Source organism: Anopheles arabiensis, chromosome 2 (genome assembly GCF_016920715.1).
Source record: "Anopheles arabiensis isolate DONGOLA chromosome 2, AaraD3, whole genome shotgun sequence".
Lineage (NCBI taxonomy): Eukaryota > Metazoa > Arthropoda > Insecta > Diptera > Culicidae > Anopheles > Anopheles arabiensis.
In genome coordinates, this window is record NC_053517.1 from 102,306,495 (window position 1) to 102,328,835 (window position 22,341).

The 22,341-nt window shown below is 46.2% G+C and overlaps 1 protein-coding gene across 6 annotated transcripts; it reads right to left on the reverse strand.

The window, feature by feature from the left end:
• Window positions 1-2,626: 2,626 nt before the first annotated feature.
• On the reverse strand, window positions 2,627-20,532 carry LOC120900302 (coronin-1C-A). 6 transcript variants are annotated; one of them, XM_040307157.1, is made up of 7 exons: window positions 20,453-20,532; window positions 20,125-20,364; window positions 11,801-12,192; window positions 6,650-6,772; window positions 4,959-5,810; window positions 4,472-4,711; window positions 2,627-4,385 (listed from the first exon to the last, which is right to left on the reverse strand). In XM_040307157.1, the coding sequence occupies exons 3-7, from the start codon at window positions 11,996-11,998 to the stop codon at window positions 4,068-4,070; spliced, it is 1,731 nt and encodes a 576-aa protein (XP_040163091.1). In that variant the 5' UTR covers window positions 11,999-12,192; window positions 20,125-20,364; window positions 20,453-20,532; the 3' UTR covers window positions 2,627-4,067. The 6 variants fall into 6 exon arrangements, with proteins under 6 accessions (XP_040163091.1, XP_040163045.1, XP_040163081.1 ...); XM_040307111.1 differs by having other exon boundaries at window positions 4,472-4,732; XM_040307147.1 differs by lacking the exons at window positions 20,125-20,364; window positions 20,453-20,532 and adding an exon at window positions 19,862-20,058 and having other exon boundaries at window positions 4,472-4,732.
• Window positions 20,533-22,341: the final 1,809 nt, after the last annotated feature.

The window sequence follows — 22,341 nt, forward strand, 5'->3', positions numbered from 1 at the left end:
TGATGTGTATGTGTATGTATGTTTACGCGAATCTGTATGTGTGAGTGTGTGTGTATTTAAAGAAAAGGTGTGTGTGTAGTTCAACTGATTTAGTTAGATTTTTCAATTACGAGATGCTGCTGTTGCTGGCGCACTGAGGCACAACAGCAGCAACTCTTTAACTATTAAATAGGAAATCAAATTTCAAATCCTTTGATTGCTGTTCAACAAACTGTTCAAAGAAAGGAGAAACCACTTACAGAAACAGAAAGGTGCTAAAAAAATGTACGAAAAGATAAAGGTGGCGATTGCAATAATTGTTGTGTTACCGTTTCCGCTTTTACTTTACTAACTTAATTTGCTTCCCCTGTTTTTAACAAACAATCATCATACAAAACGTGCGTCACACTGTAATTGTAAAAAAGGGATAGCTTTATTCTAACCTTTCCAACATCAAATGTGGGTGTCAGAATTAATCTTAGAAAGGGAAGTAAAAAAGCAAACAATCCAGACAAATTTTCATCCTGTTTTTTTAATAATAAACATATAATTAGCGAATGTGCGAATGACTGTGAGTGAGTATGTGTGTGTGTGAGTGTGTGTGTGAGAGTAAACAAATAGGGAAAATACGATACAAAGATACCAGAACAGTATAGGATTATGATAGGGAAATTCAGCGCAAAAGTGATAGCGTGTTAGGGCAAATGCAGCAGCAGCAGCAGGAGTGTTAAATAAGCAGAAAAAGGTCAAAAGGACAAAACCATGTCCAGGAGCATAGGAGCATAGGTTATATTTGTGTATTAGTATATCAACAGAAGTCTCATCCTCAATTCCTACCAATTCCCCCCCTTCCTTCCCATGGAAGTGTACTCGTATAATACTCCCTAATCATCCTCCCCCATTATCGAAGGTTGATCGATCGTCATCGTGCCTCTTTCCCTCTCTGCTCACATTTTTTATATGATCATTTTGTTTCATTAAAAAATTGCGTAGTTTTGAATTATGTTTTTGGAAAGCAAGCAAAGCTAGTTAATATACCCTTTGCTTTTGCTTGCTATGGTGCATGCAGAATCACTGTGCCCAAACATCATTTCTCCCTACTACGTTTTTTAAAGCCTAATAAAAACATTTATAAATTCGCAAGAAAAAAAAAAGAATAAAAAAAGAAGTAGTGGACAGGTAGTGCTGTTGCCATGCTCAAGAAGATTGGGCAATTGTTTGCAGCTTACTAACGGCTCTACTACTCATCCGTGCTCATCATCATTGTAGTAATATGTTCAAAGAAATCGCTATACCACGATCGCAGCTCGCGGATTTTATGATGGTGTAGATGGTTGGCCCCCCATAGAAAAACGCTTCGTTTAGCAGATACACTAAGAAATGAAAAAATCACGTTCCAGCGTAAGACAATGCTTCTCAAAGAGAGAGAGAAGAAGTAAAAGTACACAAATCTCTTGCAAAAACCACACAAAAACTCACTACTGAAAAGCTTTACTTGAACGACGAACAGTCAAAGAAACTACTCGCTCTTCTATACACAACAACAAAAAAGCGATAATAACAGGACGGGGGCTCTGTCTGTCTGATCCAGCAGCAGCCGAAAGTGGAAGAGCAGCGCCCCGAGAGAAGGAAGAGAGGGCACAGTTACTTAAAACAGGCTCTTTCTAACCAATTCAACCGAAGCTGTAATACAAAACAAAAATGCTCGCAGAAAGAATAGCACCTACTACCTTAGAGAAAGTGACAGAATAATACTACAAGGTGTGATTATAGGAAGGGCAGAAAGAGTGCAACGGAACGAAAGAGAGAGAGAGCGTACATATTCATTATACATATTTCGAATCATTAGACAGAGCAGAGCGCACCAAAACCCTTGCGAAGGAGTAGATTTCTTTGTGAAGGAAAAATTAGACGAAACGAAACAGCGTAGCGTTTTTTTTTTTTTTTTTGTTGTATAGCTGATGATGCGCTGTGCTGTTCAACACAGAAAAGAACGAGCAAGACACGCACGTCAGAGATGCTTTAGCAGAGGTTTAGCGGTGTAAAGGTGGTGTTGTAGAGCAAAATATACGGATAGAAAGAGAAAAAAAGGTTTAAGGAGAGAAATAAGGTGTTGTGTCACAACAATGATTACAAGAGAATACATATTATACATCTAAATCTATTAAAACATATTTAGAAGGTGTTTATGTGCTTCATTGCAGGGTTTTATCAGGTCAATAAACAACTTCCCACGTGCAATTGCCTCCTGTGAATATTCAACACAGCAGCACTACAGGGTTTTCCAGAGATTCTCATAGTTGTGGGAAACTTCCTTGACGCTATCCTATTGGAAGTGATCTTCATATGTTGGAAATTGGACTCTACGGCACCCTTTTTGGACCAACCCTCCAAATTCCTATTGGATGTGCCCACAGCTGTGAGAACTACTGGAAAACCCTGTAAGATGTACGTAGTAGGCTGTAATGTTAACATGTGGACAGTTGTTTATTAACCTGGTAAACCCTATGTATTTATTGCATCCGAAACTATTTGCTCAAACTTACTTACCAAGCTTCTTCACTCTGTGGAATTCGTTTTTTTCTCATCCATTCCTCAATACCTCAAGAAAAGCAAGTGAATAAAAAAAAACAACAACCCAATGCTCTCTCATCTTAAAATACTTAATACACCTTTGTTTTTCTGTATGTGGTTTTCCGCTTCATCATCCATCCAGCTACAATCATTTTTGCTCGCGAAGGTTTTTCTCTTTCCTTTTTTTTGTTGTTTTGTTTTGTTCATCCGTTATCTTGCTGCTTTGTTTCGATCTCGCTTCTCTTTCTATCTCTTTCTCTCTCGTTCTCTTCTATCTTTGTTTTGATTTATCTAATCATAAAAACAAGTAATAAGAATTAATTTAATAATAAGTATTAATTCGATTCGCGCGACTATCCCCTCTACTACTTGTTTGTGTGTGTTTGTAAATGTGTTTTTATAATGTTTCTGTGTTCTCGTTCCTTTCCTTCCCTTTTTTATTTTTTTTTATTTATTCTGTTTCCATGTTTAGTGTTAATATGTTGATGTTTGCTGTTTTTCGTCCATTCTGTTCAGTTCGAAAGCTATCGTTCCCTTTATCCTACCCGCTTCTCCTCTCCGTCGGTGTAGTTATATGATGCACTAAAGAGATGCGGTTTGTTGCGCACCATCTCTCTTTCTCTCTCTCTCTCTCTCTCTCTCTCTCTCTCTCTCTGGGAAGGCTTTCCGGTTCGTGTTTGGTGTTTGGATCGGTTCCTTTGCAGATAGCCACAAACCACCGACCTGTGTGCGGCTTTTTTAATGCTTTGTTGCGTGTGTTCCATTCCATTTCGGCTTATGTCGGCAATAATATATACGCACAATATGTGTATTGTTATAAAATTTCCTTTCCCCCCCTATCTCCCAATACCGACGGGAGTGTGGGCGAGAGGGAGCTGATTTTTGTTTTCGTTTTTTTTTTTTCGCCCTTAACTACTACGCGTACAAAGAGGGAGAGAGAAAGAGAGAGAGAGAGCGAGAGTGATATCGACGACAGGGGTTTGCAAAAATGGGAAGGATAAGGGAAACGCTCTGTAGCGATAGGCAAAATCGGTTAGTAATTGTAGTATGGAGCTGTGTATATGTATAAAAAACATACGTTTACAAATACAAAATCTCTTCCCTTTTCCTTATCGCAGCTGCTTTAAGCATGGTTCCTATATAGTTTTTTTGTATGTTAAATCCATATTCAAGGCATTTGTGTTTTGTTTTCTTCCTTATTCTTCTTCTGCATCCTCCTTCTCCTCGTTGTGCTGCACCGCACAACAGCAATAGGACCACACACACGATGCAATGTGTTGGCGATTTGTTGCGCATTTTTTTCTCTCTGTTACAATTTCCACGTACACCACATTCCCTTCCCGTGGCCGCAGCATTGAAAGGCTGATGGGTGGGTGGGAGTACCCATTCTAGTACAAAAAAAAAAAAAACAAAAAGTACGGAAGCTCAGTGCCGTCACTAATGCGTCACCTTTGCGCTGATGACCATGTCCGTCCGTCCGTCCGTTCTTCTTCTCCCCCTACTCAACAGCCTTCTTAGACTTCGTCCGGCTCGAGGGTAGAGTTGCGGTAGTTGCCACCGCCGTCACCTGCTGCCGCGACCTGCTGCTGCTGCTGCGCAGTAGTCTCGTCGGACGTAGGTGGCAACGAGGCGGGTGCTGGGGAGGACGAGGTGCCCGTCGTGGCGGCAGGTGCGGCGAGCCCGGCACCGTCCACCTCGGTCAGCCCCCGGTCGGTCATCGCTTTGACCGTTGCCTCCAGCGAGCGGATCCGGTTCTCGTGCTTCACGATGATTGCCTTCAGCTTGCGGAACTCTTCCTCGAACTTTGTCCTCAGCTCGCCGAACTGTTGCTCCTGAAAAAGCGCGTTCCGGACGGAGACGGAGAAAAAGTGTTAGGGATCTTCTTCCTAAATGAGCAATTGCCATGAAGAACACTTACCGAAACGCCACCGATTGTGATCTGCTGTGTGCCGTTGGCGGGCGATGTGCTTCCACCGCCGCCGCCGGACGTTCCATTGTTGACCGTCACCGGCGAACCGTTGGCGGACGCACCGGCCGAACCGCCGGTCGAGGCGGACAGCGTCTTCGGGCCACCGCTCTTCGGTGCCATCTTGTCCAGCACGTTCGACTTCTTCGTGACGGTGAGCGTGGTGCTCTGGGCCTGGGACACGTAGCCACCCTGCACGAGAAAGACGCGATCCTAATTCAGCGGGTTTCAGAGAGATGTTCTAACGCTACTGTTCGGTACACGGGAGCTTACAAACTAAGGCATGTTTTGTGTTTTCTGGCAGGGGTTATGGACGGGTTTTTGATGTTGTGCTTTACACCACCACCCGCGGAATGTGCTGTGCTTGTGCTTTTGTTAAAACGTCTTTCATCTGGCTAGTCTTTTATGTGGCGTTACATTCACACACCCCGATACGTACCTTCAGCGAGATAAGCTGCGGATCGGCATCGGCCCCACTGATCCAGTCTTCGGCGGAGATGGACGCCTCGTCGGCGAGCGTGTCCGGGTAGAGATCCTCCTGGAACAGTTCGCTCTTGCGCGGCACCGTCATCGAGATCACCTGGCACAGCCCCCCGTTGTTCAGCCGGTAGAAGCGGGCGACCTCGCACGTGCTCACGTCGCAGCCCCGCTTCGGCATCATGCCGATGGCACGCTGCGAGTCCGGCGTCTGGAACTGGCTGATGTAGTGCACGTACGGGTGCTCGGGCGTCACCTCGAAGTACCGGATGACCGAGTCGCCCTTGCCGCACAGGTAGATCAGGTTCGTGTCCGGATCGTACAGCGGAAACATCACGCCGTTGGACGTGTCGAGGTCGACCATCACGATCGGGTCGCCCAGTGCGTCCGGGGCGCGCAGCGAGTACTGCCGCTCGGACGACCGGTTAAAGCCGGTGGTAAAGATGAGCCCGTGCCGCAGGAAGATGGCCCGGGTCGCTTTAGAGCCCTCGTGGGCGAGCGCCTCGTTCAGCACCTCGCCGTTGCGCGGGTTCAGGATGCGGATCTTCTTGTCCTTGCACGTCGTCACCAGCTGCGAACCGTCCCAGTTCCAGCAGGCGCTGTAGATCGTGTCCGGATGGCAGTCGATCCGCACCAGCACCTCGCCCGTACCCACGTTCCACACCACGATCAGATTGTCCGAGCCGGCGGTCAGCAGCACGTTCAGCGCGGACGGGTGCCACAGTACCAGGCCGACGCGGCGCTGATGGTACACCAGATCGACCACCGGCTCGGTGAGCGTTCGGGACAGTCCACCGTCTGGAATTTGCCATACCTATCCGGGGGGGAGGGAGCAGGAGAATGGGAGAAAGAATTAGTTTCAACAGAATGGGATGAATTATTAGAACAAAACTGATGACTGAGAGGTCTAAATGAAGTTTTTTTATTCAAATCTAAGCTATATCGGGTGATAAATAGCATAAACTGCAATGTTACAAGCGAAAGAAGAGAAATTTGAAGCACTTTAATCCTTATTTACTTGCATTTGAATAGGAATCTCCACTTAAATGTGCCTTTAACAGACTTCTAAAATAAGGCTCGCTTAAAACAGCAACTTGCATACCTTCAGGCGGGTCGCCACCGAAGTAACTCGATTGGCAAACTTAATAAAATATTTTATCCATTGATATGTTTGTATAATTACACTACCATATGGTAAAATTATGGCTCAAAAAGACAGCAAAGCGTATAAAAATATCATCCAAATGTATCTACTATTTTTTACAAAACACTATCTCTTCACGTCCTTGGCCAAGCGCCTAAATGTATGCAATATGATTTGATTTCATGATTTGGTAATTAATTAAAGGTAAACATTAATGAAAAATCAATGCACAGGTCCAATAAAGAAGGACCCTACTTCAATTAAACGCACTAAAAGGTCGCGATCTATTTATACACCTAATAAATAGCAAAAATGTTTAAAACTGGGTCGTCCAAGACATTAATCTATCGTGTCCCTTTCCTTGCGCGTCCTATCCTTGTACTAATGCCCTGCTGGCATTGAATTTGTTTTGCTGTCGAATCCTCTCTCCACTACCTTGACCGCGCGTGCTCATCCCTAACCTCTACTGCTGCCGCCTGTCCTCCCTTCCAACCACCTTCGAGACTTACCTTCACGACGCAATCTTCCGACCCAGATGCGATGACATTGTCGTTGTGCGGGCACCAGGCAATATCCAGCACGGGGCCCTTGTGTCCACCGACCAGTGCATGGTCCGCCGCGATTCGTCCGACCTGCAAAAGAAGAAGAAGAAGAAGAAATCAGATCAGAGAGATGCGGGGTTTTTTTTTTGTTCATTTCCGAACGAGGGAAAAACGTTCTCTAGATGCCAAAGAAAGAATGACATTGAGTCCGTGGCGCACACTCAGCGGGAGGTGACCTCAATTTCCACCCACCACCATCACTACTACCAGAGCAGTAAGTCAGTGAGAGATGATCGATGCTTGTTTTTCACATTAATTAGCGCTTGGAAGAGTTTTATTCCCATTGCGAAGACATTAAACGGACTTATCACTCAGTTGTTCGGTCGAAATTTTGGCTCACAGGCCTCTACAAAGCTTAATCTTCAAGGTTTGTAATCTTCCCGGGAGAGAGGAAAAAGAAAGACTCCGAAAACAATGATTACAGCAGGACTGATGACACCATCGATTTATTGGGAAATTGATCCCTCGTCTTCGCGTGCTTCTGCGCTAGTAATCCATCTTTACGGTTCAACGGTTCACGATTACGCTTGCGTACGCAGTCGTAAAACTTGATCGACACAGTTTGAAAGCAAACCGCGTTCGATTACTTACCCGTTCAACCGTGTAAAAAAACATGATGATCTTTCACTTCGCTGGCATATCTCTGCAGGCAGGAAAATTACTCCCCCCGCACAAAAACTAAAAAACAAACGCCAGCCGGTAAAGTGTGAAAATATCGGTGCATTCAAAAAAAAGAAGTGTCTTTAAAAATAGTTTTGCACACGAATGATACACGAATGGTCGCGATCGGCCAGTTTGAAGATACGCCTCTATACGCCTTCGCACCGAACAACATCTCCAACGCCGAGCGTCTCGAACGGAGCTTGGCAAACACCTTCCTTTTCGGCCAAACCAATTCCAAACTCGTTGCGCTATTTACGCCAAAAACATTAAACACACACACACGACGATCGTTTGGCGCATGGTAGATCACGTCGGATGGGGAAGGATGTTTACTTTTCCAGCTCGCAAAACACAGAACGCCCTTTCTTGCTCCAGAGCGCACACAAAGGGCGGTCCGTGCGCAAAACGCACCCTCAGCAGCTCGTGGAGAAAAAAAGGAAATGGCACCCACGCGGGACTTTACTTTTTTTTTTTTTTTTGCAAAATAAAATTGGCAAACGCGTTGCCCTAATGCCAACACACGCTAATGAGAGGCCAACCGCATAATTAATTCTTAACGCCAAATGCGGGGGGGGGGCTCCCCTCCTTCCCGTTCTCGGAGCGTGCGCGAGTCCCGGTCCTTATACGGTCATATACCACGGCGGTCGTGTCCCAATCAAACGCGATCACTCACGTGGTCGCCCATCATCCTCGCGCAACGACAACAACAGCACCTGCCCTCCCGAGAGATACACACACACACACGAGAGCATCCTTCGTCCCCATCCATCGTGCTGGTCTTCCCTTCCTTCTGCACCAGCATCTGAGCAGAAGAAAACGCTGATGGGGGAAGAATTTATAGAATCGCTCTCTACATGTGTGTACGCGCCACCTCATTTGTCGCGTGTTTCCATAATTAAACCACGCGTGCTGTGTAGTGTGTGTACCCACCCAGCGCTCCTTCCCCAAACCCCTCCCTACGCATGTGTGCCGTCCTGTTCGATCGGTCGATCGTGCGACAGAGCGCGGAAGTGTGGCAGGAGGATTAAGGTGGCGAGATGATCAAATATTTGAAACATTTGAACTGCAGCCAAAAGGCGTGCTTGTGTGTGTGCTGCGGACTTTTTGCAGCCACCCACATGTGCAAGCATTAAAATGGTAAATAATCTACCTTTTTTTGACTTCTCTCTCTCTCTTGATCTTGGCTCAGTACGGAGGCGTGTGGTCGATTTGTGAATGGATAAATCATAAAAACCGGCCAGAGAGTTGTTGTTTTGCGCGACAGAAAGTAAACAACCTTCTTGGGTTGGATGAATATGAACGGTGTTGGAGGAGGGGGGGGGCGTTACGATTCCGTTACCATCTTTGTGATAAGGATAAGGAATTCCTGTAGAATTGTACATGGTCGTGTTTACAATAACATTTATACCAACGAAACGTGTCTTCTGCGACTCGTGACGGTTTGTATTTCATTCTTTCAACTGTAAATTGTTTGTGACACACAGAATTCCGTCGCAAAAATTTATCACAAAGAAAAATTGATTGGTAGGGACCATCAAGATCGGTACTGAACAGAAATGTACGTGTTAAGGCATTATTTTTGCTTCCTGTTTTATTTCCGCAAGTCTTATTTTCGTATTTTGTTTCTGAATTGCACCTTTATTTTTCTTATACGTTGCACCAGATATGTGCTAACTCTTTGCAGCTTCCTATAGAGTACCACGCATCGGAATATCGCCTTGACATATCGATAAATATACCATTTACTTCGGAGCAAAACATCAAGTTTAGCAAAGCTCAAACAAACCCATTTTCTTCATTTTTGTAAGTAGTGCTCTAAACTCTAAACTAAATGTTATTTATTACGCACATGCAGTACCAATAATGCAGCCTATTCACTAACATTAAGGACAACTGATTTCAATTATTCAATGTCAGCACCATACTTAAGGTACTCAATTAAGTACATTCGTGCCATCACAGTCCTCAATGTCGCCAACAAGATCCTGTCCCAGATCCTGTTGTGAAGAATTAAAAGCACACAAATTTCGTAGGCAGCTACCAAGCTGGGATTTCTTGGAGGCAAATCCGCCAGATCTACGGCAGAGCCTCCAGAAGTGGCGAGAGCGCCAGATCCTTACGCACCACCTGTTCTTCGACTTTAAGGCGGCCTAAGGCGGCATAGACAGGAATGAGCTATGGAACACCATGCAGCGGTACCACATGAAGGTGTCATTCGAACTCGCGCGGCACTATCCTCTCAAATTTATTGGTTTCGCGGATGACATCGACATCATCGGCAGGACAACAACGAAGATGTGTGAGGCGTACACCCGACTCAAACGCGAAGCAGCAAAGAATTGGATTTAGAATCAATGCGACGAAGACGAAGTACCTGCTTACCGGAGACTCAGACCATCTGAGAAGCAGTGTATTAGATTACTGCAACTATCTCCTGATGGTAAAGGAGTTCTGCTATCTCGGGACGGTCGTTACTACGAACAACGACATCAGCAGAACTGCACGCTGAGAACCGACTGCTGAGACCCAGAAGACTTTGAGACCGCACGAAACGTTAGATATATGTTATATGTATGATATATGTGAAATGTTAGCACATTGATTCGTACGCTGGTCCTTTATGGACATGAGTCTTGGACCATTCGAGGGGAAGATACAAACGCTCTGGGCGTGTTTGAGCGACGCATCCTTCCGATAGATGGTCCTATCGCGGTGTGTTTGGTCATGAAGCGTGCAGGATAAATGGCTATGGCTGGCAGGATACGACGGTTGGGGCATGTTATGATGAAGGTGATCGACGGATATATGGCCTAAGTTGCCGGTCCTAAACCAATTGAGGTTGGAATGTCATATTTCAAGAGCTGTATAGTTTGAAAAAGGTCCAGGAAGGTGATGTAACCTCACATAGCAAAGAAGAAGAAAAAGAAGGTGTTCGACAGCGATTTCCAGTTCGGCACGAGGCGCAGGGGAGCACAGCGTACTCGATGGCTAGATCAAGTGAAGCAAGATCGGGTGTCTACATGGATGGGAGGCTGCAGCCAGGGACCGAGCATCCTGTAGAATTCTACGTCTACGTCTATTTGTATTATTACTAGGCGAATTTTTCAGTAATAATAAGCAGTTAGATCTAAAGGTTGCATATTTTTGAGGAATTTTGTGATGAGATATTGGCCGTTTGACTTGATTATTGGAATGTAACCGATCATTTATACTCATTCTCATGTAAAATACATTTATACAACAGCTTATTGCTATTCCAGAAACTCGACAAACCTTCAAACATTAGGGTAGTGTTTGTTTAACCTCTATAAAGCAAACACGGTGGAATCAACACGAATTCCACCAAACCATACGCTGCGGACCGAATGTATCGTTGAGTTCACTGGAGTTCAATAAATTCCAAATATAAAATAAATAAACCCTTCTCCGATATTATCGAGCAAAAACTCCATCCGATCCGACCATATTCCAAATCGCCTGTTTGTCTAACCTTAACCAGCCGCTGTGGAGCAAGCGGGACTGAAGACTGATGACGAAAGCGATCAAGAACGCACAACATTTAACCTCCAAACCAACCCATTGAGCAGCCGGTAGCAAAACATCACGACCACACGGCCCCCGGGGCCGGAAAATCCACTTAAAAGACGATGCGATTTCACCGGAAAACTCGGGGCTCTTCCCCTCCGCAAAGCTTGTGCGCACGTACACGCGCGCCACACGACGACGACACGCATACGACACGCACGATGATCTCGCGCAAGAGGAACCCGAACGCACACAGCAGCCTGTGCTACTTGTGGCCTGGGTCTATCTCATATGAGAGCTGTGAAAACATCTTCGGTCCTCTTTTCCCCTCTGCCTCGCCAAAACGCATGGGAGGAACGATGACTCAATGTAGGATTTTGCACCGTGCCCTTCCCCAACATCCGATACGTTAGCCGTCGTCGTCGCCTAGCCTAGCTACCCCTGCCAAGCAAACCCTCGAACACACTCCTCTCTCTGTGGGATGCTTGCGCTCGCTGCGAATCGCAGTTAAATTCAGAAAGAATGCTCTAAAATTAGCATCGCCGATGGAGGAGCTATTTTTGGTGCCGGCGGGCCGCGCGCACACACTTTTCTCTCAGCCGACCGACCGAAATTGCTAAGCCGAAAAGGCGCGCGTGTTGACGAAAAGAGGGGGGGGGGGGGGGATGGGGAGACTTTTTTTGGTCACCGGACGTACTGCAATGTAGCGCGTGCATCGAATGCGTTATTGCTCTCCCCTCCCCATTGTCCCCCCCTTACCAATCCTAGCACAAGATTAAGGAAAAACTGCTACTGCTAGGCCTACTGCTGGAAGCAGTGGGGCCCAAAAGATCACCATAGCAACACACGCAAAGCACCACCACTACTTACCTTATTGTGTGGAAGTACGATGAAGGCACCGCCGCCCGCCGACTCGACGATGATGGCCAGGAACTTCGGATTGACCGCGCAGAACGTCGAGTCCCAGCTGCTCTTCGACACGCGTATATTGTCGTAGCACTGTTCGCGCTTCAGCGCCTGGCCGAACACGTGCCGGAACTTGGAGCTTCTCACCACACGAAACGACATCTTCCTTTACACCGCGCACACACACACACAGACGCACACACGTACACACTGGCCTACTTGTAAAAAAACACAACCGGCAACAAACACAACAATCCACCTGTGTGCTCCACACTTTAAGCACTTATTTTTAAATTCAAGACACACACTCACTTTCTTCAAAGCCCTTTTCTTTTACTTTTGCACGTTATCACAAACTGAAAAGAGGAAAAAAATAATTTTCATATTTTTTCTTTTCTAAGGAAGCACTTGCACTGACTAAACGTTACTTCCGCCCGTGTGCACCAGTCCACCAAGTCCACCGAAACGATAACACACACAAAAAGGCGCACGTTTTGTGGGATGACGTTTGCAGATGAATTGGAAAAATCAAACCCGTGCAACGGACCAAAAAAAAAACCCGCCGTCTTTCATCCGGCACTCCTTTTTTGGTCAATGGAAAGAAGCGCTTTCTTCATGCGCAGCACACACACACACCACACATTTGTGCCACGCAACCGCGCTCGCAGTTTCCTTTACCGGACTCGCACCAGATCGAACACACTTTTCTAACTAATCAAACGGATGATGTGGAGGGGAGTTTGAAGTGGGGGGGGGAAAGGTTCCAGTTTTTTGCCATCCACCACCCACTGTTATCACTGTTTGCTTTAGGGAAGGGGGGGGGGAGGTTTCCCCTCCACTGCTGTCAGGGTTAAGGGTAAAGGAGCCTTATCTTCAGAACTCGGTGTGTGTGTTTGTTTTTGTGCTTTTTTATATTATCGCAATCGATAAGACTCCACCACCACCAACTAGCCATATCCGTTAATGCCTTTTTGGCCCTTTTTTCCTCCCTGATCAACCCTCCGTCTGACTAACGATGTTCTTTTTTATCGCAAATGACTCATCAAACTCAAGGTTTAATGAGTTAATTTACAGCGGGAAACTGGAAGGGCACTGTGGAAGTGTTCTAGGCCGATAATTGCAACATTGAAATCAAACTTTATCCTTGAACCGATTTTTGGAAGCTTACATTAAATTGAAATCAGTTATCAGACTTTTTCGGTGAAGATTCGATTCGATAAATATAATAATATCCTACACACACACATACTACACACATTTTTCCAACATTCCATTCATTCCTTCACGCGCTCGCCAGACAAAGCGCCACAATCAATTATGACTCGTACTCATTTTGGACGGCCATAATGGAGCAATAAATGACTCATAAACACACACCACGCCCAAATGGCATCATTCTTTACGCCTTTCCTTTGCATGAATATCACGTAAGTTATTATAATTCTCACAGCAGCCCCCTATCGAGACAGACGAATTGCGCGACAAAACAGAACGCCTTTCTCCCGCCCTTCAGTTAATTAATTGGTACTGATCGCTTCCGACGCGAGACACCAGCCGATGTTAAATCATTCCACTACTGTTTCTACTGCTGTTTGCAATCGAAAGTGGCCACACTTATCGCTTTATTTTCATCGTCCAACAAGATAGCGGAACAGACAGAGCCGCGCGCAATGATTATCGCAAAATAAATCCCCCAAAAGCGACCCGAACGCGTAATGATATAAGATCCCCCAGACACACTGGTTTGGTTGATGGTTGATGAGACAAAAAGCGGGGCAAATCGAAACGACACTGCAACCAACTACTAAAATGTCTTCATCGGCGGACGATCGGTGATGTATTTTTAATCGCACTACAACAAACCGTTCCATAACCTTGCGTCGTACACCAAACAAAATCCGCATCCATCCACCGCAGGTGTGTTGCTGCTTATCACACCTATCGGGATGGGGATGGGGTGGATGAAAAAGGGGGAGCAGTATTTGATTTTTGTTGTGTTTTGTGTGTTTTCGCGTGGTGGTGATGGTGGGGCGATATGGCGACACCGCGCGCATTTGTCGTTGCATTGCGCGCCCCGCATGTCACCCATTAATGCCGCAAAACTGTGTTTGCAGAAGCGTAAAACAGCGAGTTGTTAGCGGTGGATTTCCAGCTCCAACGAACCGAACCAAAGTGGCATGGGCAGAGAGAAAGAAAGAAACAACAGAAAGAAAAGTAGCATAAATACTACCACCACCATCGTACGAAGCGCCACACACCAGCGCTGGATGGGGCATTTTTGTGGGCATTTTTCACTTTCATTTCGAACGGGGTGTGGGTTCGAACTGCCGAATGCTACTGGCACTGGGAGAGGGGTGGGTGTTTTGTTGTCTCTCACAACAATCCGCGAGTCACTGTGTCACTTTAGTGAAGTGTGAAGCAAGTCGGCTCTCATCCTTTTTCCAATTACATCAGTGCGAGCGATGATTGGCGTTCGGACACCACATAAAAATAAAAGCGATTACGGAGTGCAGTTTTCGGGGCGTCCGTTATCGGATAGATAAAACGATTAAATTCCCCACGCTCACGCTTTCGATGATGCGCGTTTGGGGTGGTTTTTTGGTCTAATTTTCTGGACGGGGCTGCTGTGTAACTGGGCACCGAACTGAGTCTTATTAGCGAACTGCTGCTCGATTCGTTTCAATTCTCAACTCCAGCACTGGGGTGGGGGCTTGCCAACCCCACAGCACCAAGAACACGAACGATTCGATCTTCTCCATTCAGCAAACTGGCTCAACGGTCGTCGTGCACCCGGTGGGAGAGGGGTGTTCCAAAAAGGCGCGCGCGAATACTATTTAAAGCATTTTACCTCACCAGACCGGCTGACGTCGTCGTCGACGAAGCAGCAATAATCTGACCTTCGCGTTGGCATTTCACAGCCGGCGATGAGGAGTTATTTGTATGTGGGTAAAAAATCATGAATTATGCCCTTTTCGTTTGCCGCTCTGCTCAGTGTAATGTAGAAGTTGACAGCAGTTGGCGGCAAAGTACGATTGACACATTTCACACAACGCACCGGGGAGGGGACGCGGTGGGGATGTGTGCTTTTTTCCCCCCCGTAGAAACGTTCACAGCGAGTTTCATCTTCAACTCGCGTCAATCGGGCAGTCGGGTGCGTTCCTGCAAGTGTACAAAATACCGAATGAGTAAGAGGATGGTCACGCGAAACAAAAACGATGCGATCTCAAGAATTATAAATGCAGAATCTTTACGCTCGTGTACGTGGTTCCTTCTCCTCTTCTTCATCGGGCTGTTTGTGCGGCTTCGTAGTGTGCGTGCGTCCGCCAAACGGTCTCCTCCGCCTGCGCCGCTGTGCCTCTCCCGTGGTAGAAATATCGACGAATTATTCACAAAACCGGATGTACCGGATGATATCATCAGCCCGTCGTCACATACAGCACAGCCCCCCACAGGGGAATAGAGATTGTTGTGAGAAGCGTACTGTTTCTTTCGTACGTTACCACAGCAGCAGGCCGTGGAGCTGGCTTTGGACGGTCTTTTGCGAGTGTCTGCGACGACAACAGGCAATGAGAGACACATTTTCTAAGGGCTTTTTTGGCTGCTTTTGGCTCGTTTTCCAAAAACAGCTGACACTGGCCGACCATCGTCGTGTCGTTTCGTCGGCATTGCGGTACGAAATGCGCCGGTCGGGAAAATCGATCAAAGCGAAAGTGGTGGTGGTGGTGGTGCCCGGTATCTTGCACACAATTTCACCGGTACGGGGCCAATTGCAGCGCAATCTCATCTGCATTGGCGGACACACACACGGTTGGCCGGCCGACCGGCTATCGGACCAGACCCCGGATGAAACCCTCTCCACACTCGCACACACACACACACACACACCCGGGTATTTGAAGTTTCCATCCGGACGCACACGCTGGATGGTGGCTCGTACCGTGGTTGCTGCTGCTGCTGCTCTCATTTTCTACACATTGCAATCAATACGCGAAACGAAACCGGCGCCCGAAATGCGTTCACACACTTTTTCATCTTTACCAACCAGGACAGTGGCGAAAGACAGGGGATCGGATGGATGGGGCGGGCGCTAAAACATTGGCTTGCTTTTTTCTTCTTTTTTGTTAAATATATAATCCACCAGCCAACTGCGCCCGTAACCGTAACAACACGCACCACGGATGGACAATCCACACCTACCAGCAGCGTGTGGCACAGTAACACGTACTTTTTTCCTCCCATCGTGCGCGGTGAGCAGGGGTGGTGTGGATCAAACACCAAATGCGCAATCTTCCTGCGTGATAGCAGCAGCATCAGGTTGTAGAGATCATGCTCGGCGTGGGAGGAAGAAGAGATGGTGCTGCACAGCGAAAAACTGGCATGCCGCATTGGAAAAGCGGATGACGCGGTATTTAGCACACACTCACTCGGCGATAGAGATGGAGGTGGAAAGTGTCGGATAATGTTTTATTGATTGAAGAACCGGCTGCATTCGGTTTGGTTGGATGCGTCTTTCTACTTCTTCTTTTTGTGCACTAATCTATTAGACCTAGGGGTTGGGTTGGTTGTCAAACATTAAATGAGCTCTTTGCATGTCCTCCAAAGAAGGGTATTTTTAAAGCAATTTGAAGTTGGAGCCTGCTTTACAGGGGATTCCAGGCATTCTCATAGCTGTGAGACAATTCCTTTACTCTTTGCTATTGGAAGTGAACATCATGTGTTGGAAATTGAACTCTATATGGCACCGTTTTTGGACAGGCTCCTTGCTAATTCCTATTAGATTTGTTCAACAAGGATGCTATAGAGTCCAATTCCCATTACATTAAGTTCATGTAACATAGGAAAGAGTCAATAATGTGTCCCACAGCTATGACAACTCCTGGAAAACCCTGTAAAGCACCCCGTTCGAAAGATCACGCCCAAGTTGATCGTTCGGTATCATTCTCAGCGCGTAGGACATGACTATTAGGGCATTTATAGGTTGTCTGGCATCATTTTTAGGACATCCAAACGTTTTAAATTGCATTTATAACTTAAATTATACATCATTTTAAACGGTTTTTTTCTAGTGTTGGTTGCATCTGATTTAGATTCATTCAACTAATTCAATTCAAAGAATCAATAAACCTAAATTTCGATTGAAAAAAAAATCATGAATCTTGACACATACATCGATCTCAACATTCGTGAATATCTAGGGAATAATCAATTTCAACAGATTCATAGAACTTAAGCTTCTTCTTATTCATCTTCTTGGTGTAACGAGCTACGTATTCATTCATGTCTATACAGACTCTCGTGACTTCTCAGCAAGCATATCACGTAGCCGGTTGCTACGGGGAGAAGGTCCATGCGAGGCTTGAACTCACGACGGACATTTTTGTTAAGTTGAGCGGGTTAACCACCACACCACGGGATCGTGAAAATTCAATACCTTGGAAATCGTCCATGTCTGAAGATTCATGAATTTCTAGCGATTAATTATTCTTTATCGATGCATAAATCTTTGAAGATCATGATCATGTAATGGAACCACAAATGAAAGGTTTCACCACTCTTATCGTTTCTACAGATATTCCACTTCTTTTCAATGAATTCAAACGGATGTTTTGAAGACAGTAACATTCAATCCTACAAGTTGATCTTCAAGAACTAACCTGAATTTCGCCTTGCCTTGCCTCAAAAGGAAACACACCCACTTCTTTATACTAAACCTTGCCGTCTTATCTCATCTTCCTCTATCAAACCGAAGCTGCCGGCGAGCCTATTGAGAGAAAGCGAACCGTTGTGTTCTTTCCTCTTTCCACTTGTCTCTCGCATACTCTATTTGCCAGAATGCGGGAAAGCTAGTGAAATCAAAGTGTTTGACCGTTTTGCTGTTTTGCCATTTTTTTGTTTGCGATTGTTGTTTCTTCCACACCCTGTTTCTTCTCCGGTACTGGCCGGTTTGGCCTATTTTGTACACCGCTGGCCAGTTGGCTGGTTGACGAAGGTCACACCGACAACGGTCTCGTCTTCCTTTTTCGAAGCGAAACCAGCGAAAGGGAGAGCGAGAGGGCGGAGCTCTTATTCTATGCAAAACTTTCTCCAAAACGGCAAAGCAAACAGCAAAGTCAAGCAGGCCATGCCATGGGCCTGGGTTGCTTTGAAGCCGCGGTTTTTGAAGAATTGTTTTAACGTACGACGAGACCTCAACCAAAACATCAAACAATTGAAGGCAAAGCGAACCTATCGTTTGGAGAAGACGGGGTGGTCCCGGCCCGGGTCGTGCGGATGAGTCGACCGTGTTGGGTTGACCTAATTGTTTTTTTTTCTTTTCTTACCAAACACACACACACACACACACGCACGTACGAGCCGGAGAAGGCTACTGCTGGCCAAAGCGCAAAGGCCGCACTACTGCTGAGGGGAAAAGCAGAAAATAACCCGCTTAATAAAAACATTATCTTGCACACGTTCCTTCCCGCGGGGTTTTGGTCGCGCGAAGCAGCGAACCTCATTAGTTAAGTAGTTTTCCACGGACACTCTGCTGGGAACGTGCGACAAACCGGCCTGCCCTTCCCTTCCCTTGTTCTTGCCTTTCAACACACACACACCGAAACCGACGACAATCTCCCCTTCCCCTCCACTCCCCCCAAGGGAGCGCAGAATATCTCTCGACGCGCAGCGCATACGTAGCAGCAGCAGCAACCTTTGCGTAGAGCATCTCGGGCGACCGATTTCGCGCCTGGCGCGCCTCTCACTTGTTGGCAGCGCGGCACGCGGAGACGACAGACCTTGGTCAAATATTTTCAGCACGTACTACACACACACACACGCACAAACGTACACTTTACACGCAGCAGCAAAGCAAGGGTCTCTTGCTGTAAAATTCACTCTCAAACTCCACTTGCCGCGACAACCGCGCCTGGTCTGCTTGGGTTCACTTGGGAACCGGGGGGTGTTGGCAGTAGGTTGGGAGGGGACAGATGCAAGTAGAGAATAATAATAAAAAAGCGGACCCGAAACAACCGCCCACTCGCGCACTGACTCGCGCATGGTTCCGACCTCACCGATGGGGAATGGTCATCCGAGTTCCAGCCCAAGCCGCACGATCTGTCTACATCTTTTGCGATCCACTTGATTGCTTTTACTTTTTTTTCGCCCCCACCATTCTGAACCAACCATCCCGTACATTCGTGTCTCAAAAGAGGGCCTTTTAATCTCTTTCGATCTGATTCACTCCAAAACGGAAACCATCCATCCCCCGCCCAAGTAGATCCTGCAGGAACGTTCGAACCTATCTAACCGCAGCGAGTGGCAACAAAAAAACAAATGCGTTTTTTCGTCAAACCATTTTCATACAAAAAAAAAAGATCCTGCCATGGACACACACACACGATCGTGGATTACGTGATCCTCCTCCCTTCGTGGTGTATTTATGGGTTTTGTTCGCAAAAATATGTACGACGGTCGCGCGCGATCACTCTCTTTCTCTCTCTTACGCTCTCTCTCTATCTTTCTCCTTCTCACTCTCATGGGATATGCGTATCCGAGGAGCCAAGATTTTCAATCACACATTGGCAACACACAGCCTGCTTGCTACGCTTGCCTGCCTGCCTGCCTGTCTTTGCCTTTATGCTCGTCTTGGGGCCGCGCTTGGGCCGCGCACCACCCGTAAGATCCCGTCTGCCCACTTCCCACACGCACGCACGCACGCACAGGGGGCACCGAACTCGTGGCCAACCGGTGGGACCGGGTTGGGACATGTAAGCACCAGCAGCAGCAGCAGCACACTTTAAGCCAGCGATCGAAGACAAGTTTCTCACGGACGAAGTTCACTTTGCAAGTGACCGAATCACACTCGCACACACACACACATACCAAGCACCATTCACATCATCATCATGCCCGCACTGTGTTCTGTGGCCGTCTTATGTTTTATGTGCCGACCGCTCCCTCTCGCTCTCCTGGCAGCATTATTCTTTAAGGCGGGGTAGATGCGATTGTGACTCGACCAGAAGAAATTAAACTCACACACGCACACACCGAGCGATAAGCCGAAATGGGCCGTGTCACAGCACGGGACGAGACTACTGCTGCTGGTTATGGCCCTGTTTATAACACACAACGCCAAGCACTGGCACTGTGTTTCCTTTCTTTTTCAAAAAACGAAACCACACTGGGAAAGAAAGACAGCCAGCAGCCAACCCACGGCAACGCGATAAGCCTTTTTGCCAAAACGCCTCCCCACACCAAACGCACACACGCACACACCACACTGCACCGCAACACTGCAGCTGCTGGCTTACCCGAGACCGTAACCCGTAAACACACACGCCGTGTCACCGTCGGAAATGCAAATGCGCGCACGGCCGGTCAAAAATTTTGCAGCCGCACACACGAAAACTGGATATATATAATTTTTAATGTATCACGATCAACCCAAAAAAGGCAATGCTTCGGGCAGGCAGTGGTGGTCAATCGGCACCAGGGCGTCGATCTGCCAGTGCGACAGGCATACGGTGTCGGTTGGCCGCGCGAATCGCCGACTGTGGGGTGATATAATAATGTACTGCCATTTGTGGACTGATTTTGGATATTTTTACACAGCACACGCACGAAAAACACTACACTTACCTGTTATTTCGATAGAAATTCTTTTCGCCTTTGCAGATTTCTCGCGACGCACGATTGTTTACCACTGCAGCATCGGCATGCGGATGACAGCCGATATCAGCGTGTTTATACCGGTCGGTTTGGCACGTCGGGCTGTGTATCTGCGCCTAATCGTTGGTCGCGTTTCGAAAGATTTTCAGTAAAATTCAATTTAAACCCTTTTTGATAAGCATTTTTTCATCTTTAAAAGTGATATTTCATGTTTTTGCACGAAAATGAATGATTGAATCAAATTTATTATCTTTTATTGTTCATTGCAACGGTCCAGCTGGTATAAGCCACTGAACTGAAATTATTCGATTTCAAATTTGAAAATAAACGATCTGCGCTCAATGGACATGTGGCACACGGTTGCGCTGTTGGATCTAAACCCTCGTCCAAAGCGCTCAAATTCTGGTGATTCAAGAAAAGGTGAGCATTTTTTGTAAAGATATAATCGTATAGAGAATAACTGAATCAAGATAAAAGATATCTATTTAGAACAATTCGGTGTTGTATAGCCATCATCAGCTGGGGTACCACGTGGTGACGGAGTTGTGCGTCTTTGTATGTGATGGCACGATAATTGAACATTTATCGCCAAAAACAGTTTAGTTTTGCAGATCTGGTAGTCTTTCTTCTGTGTCATCGGTGATCTCCACTGCGCGGTGACGGGACGTACGCATGATTGATGTCATCTGTGACACGAGATTCTATCGTCATGCGAAATTAATTGAAAAAATCCACATGGTTACCATGTGAACTCAAATCATTCGTAAGTAAGCTCAGATCATTTAATGTTCCAATTATACGTTACATTACGCAAAGATCGCAGTTGGACTACATCACACTTGCATTGAACTACGTCGGACGTTCAATAATCACATATATGTATGAGACAAAAAACAGGAAGGCTCGCCTTTTGCTCAGAAGAATGTTTGGGTACGGGATACAGTTAGAGTGTATCGTTATAGTGCCTTTTTCTTAGATTGCTTAAGGAACTAAGAAATAGGCGCTACAACGATACACACTAGCTGTACGGCGAGTGCTTTATTATGCCGATCATATGACTCTCCTGGCTTCGGAAAGGCTGACTATCGTTTGAATCGCTTTTTCTGCTTTTCTTACCTCTTTTTAGCGTAATTTTCTACGGGGTCAAATGTTGTCCTATATAGGCTGCAGTGACTTATTAGTACCTCGCAGTCGGATACTAAGCCCTTGTTACAGCAAAATAATCCGGTTGGGATACGCTGCCGTCCGACCTTGTATGAGCCCCTGCATCTATAAAATACACTACTGACCGCAACAAGCTACCACATATATTATCCATCAAATTTGTCGTAGGGTATCGCTAGGCTTGGAATAATCGATTGTTATAAGAATGTACTAAAACGGTTTTTGGCCCTATTCCAAATAGTTTGGAAATCCTGAAACTTAGGACCTGCGAGCGAATGTTGATCATTCAGATCATGTAGATCATTAACGAAATAAAAAAGAATTCAAAAATATCTTCAAACAACACGCAAATCTTCATTGGAAACCTGGAAATCTTGTTCATTTATCTTTACTCATCAAAATGTCTGTTAATGTACATATTTCCCATTCTTTACTGCAGATTAAAAACAATGCAGATTAAAAATAAACATTAGGTCATTCGTTTTATCTTAAAAGCTTCAAACTAAACTCATTTGATATAGCTTATCAAACCACATTGAACGTATGCTTCCCCGTGCACATCCTACCCCACAACCCCCACAAAACGAAACGACACTTTTTATAATCCCTTGAACAGCACAGGCCGTGCCCTACAGGTGCAATCTTAGTTTGTTGTGGCTGATTTTGTGTCCGGATTGTCTAATCGCTAAGCTACT

Bases quoted from the DNA above. Each gene is read 5' to 3' on its own strand.
- LOC120900302 (XM_040307111.1), bottom strand. From the start codon at position 11,998: ATGTCGTTTCGTGTGGTGAGAAGCTCCAAGTTCCGGCACGTGTTCGGC. The intron at 4,733-4,958 runs GTACGTATCGGG...CCGCTGAATTAG, and splicing joins CGCAGCTTATCTCGCTGAAG to GATCGCGTCTTTCTCGTGCA. The intron at 4,386-4,471 runs GTAAGTGTTCTT...GCGCTTTTTCAG, and splicing joins TCACAATCGGTGGCGTTTCG to GAGCAACAGTTCGGCGAGCT.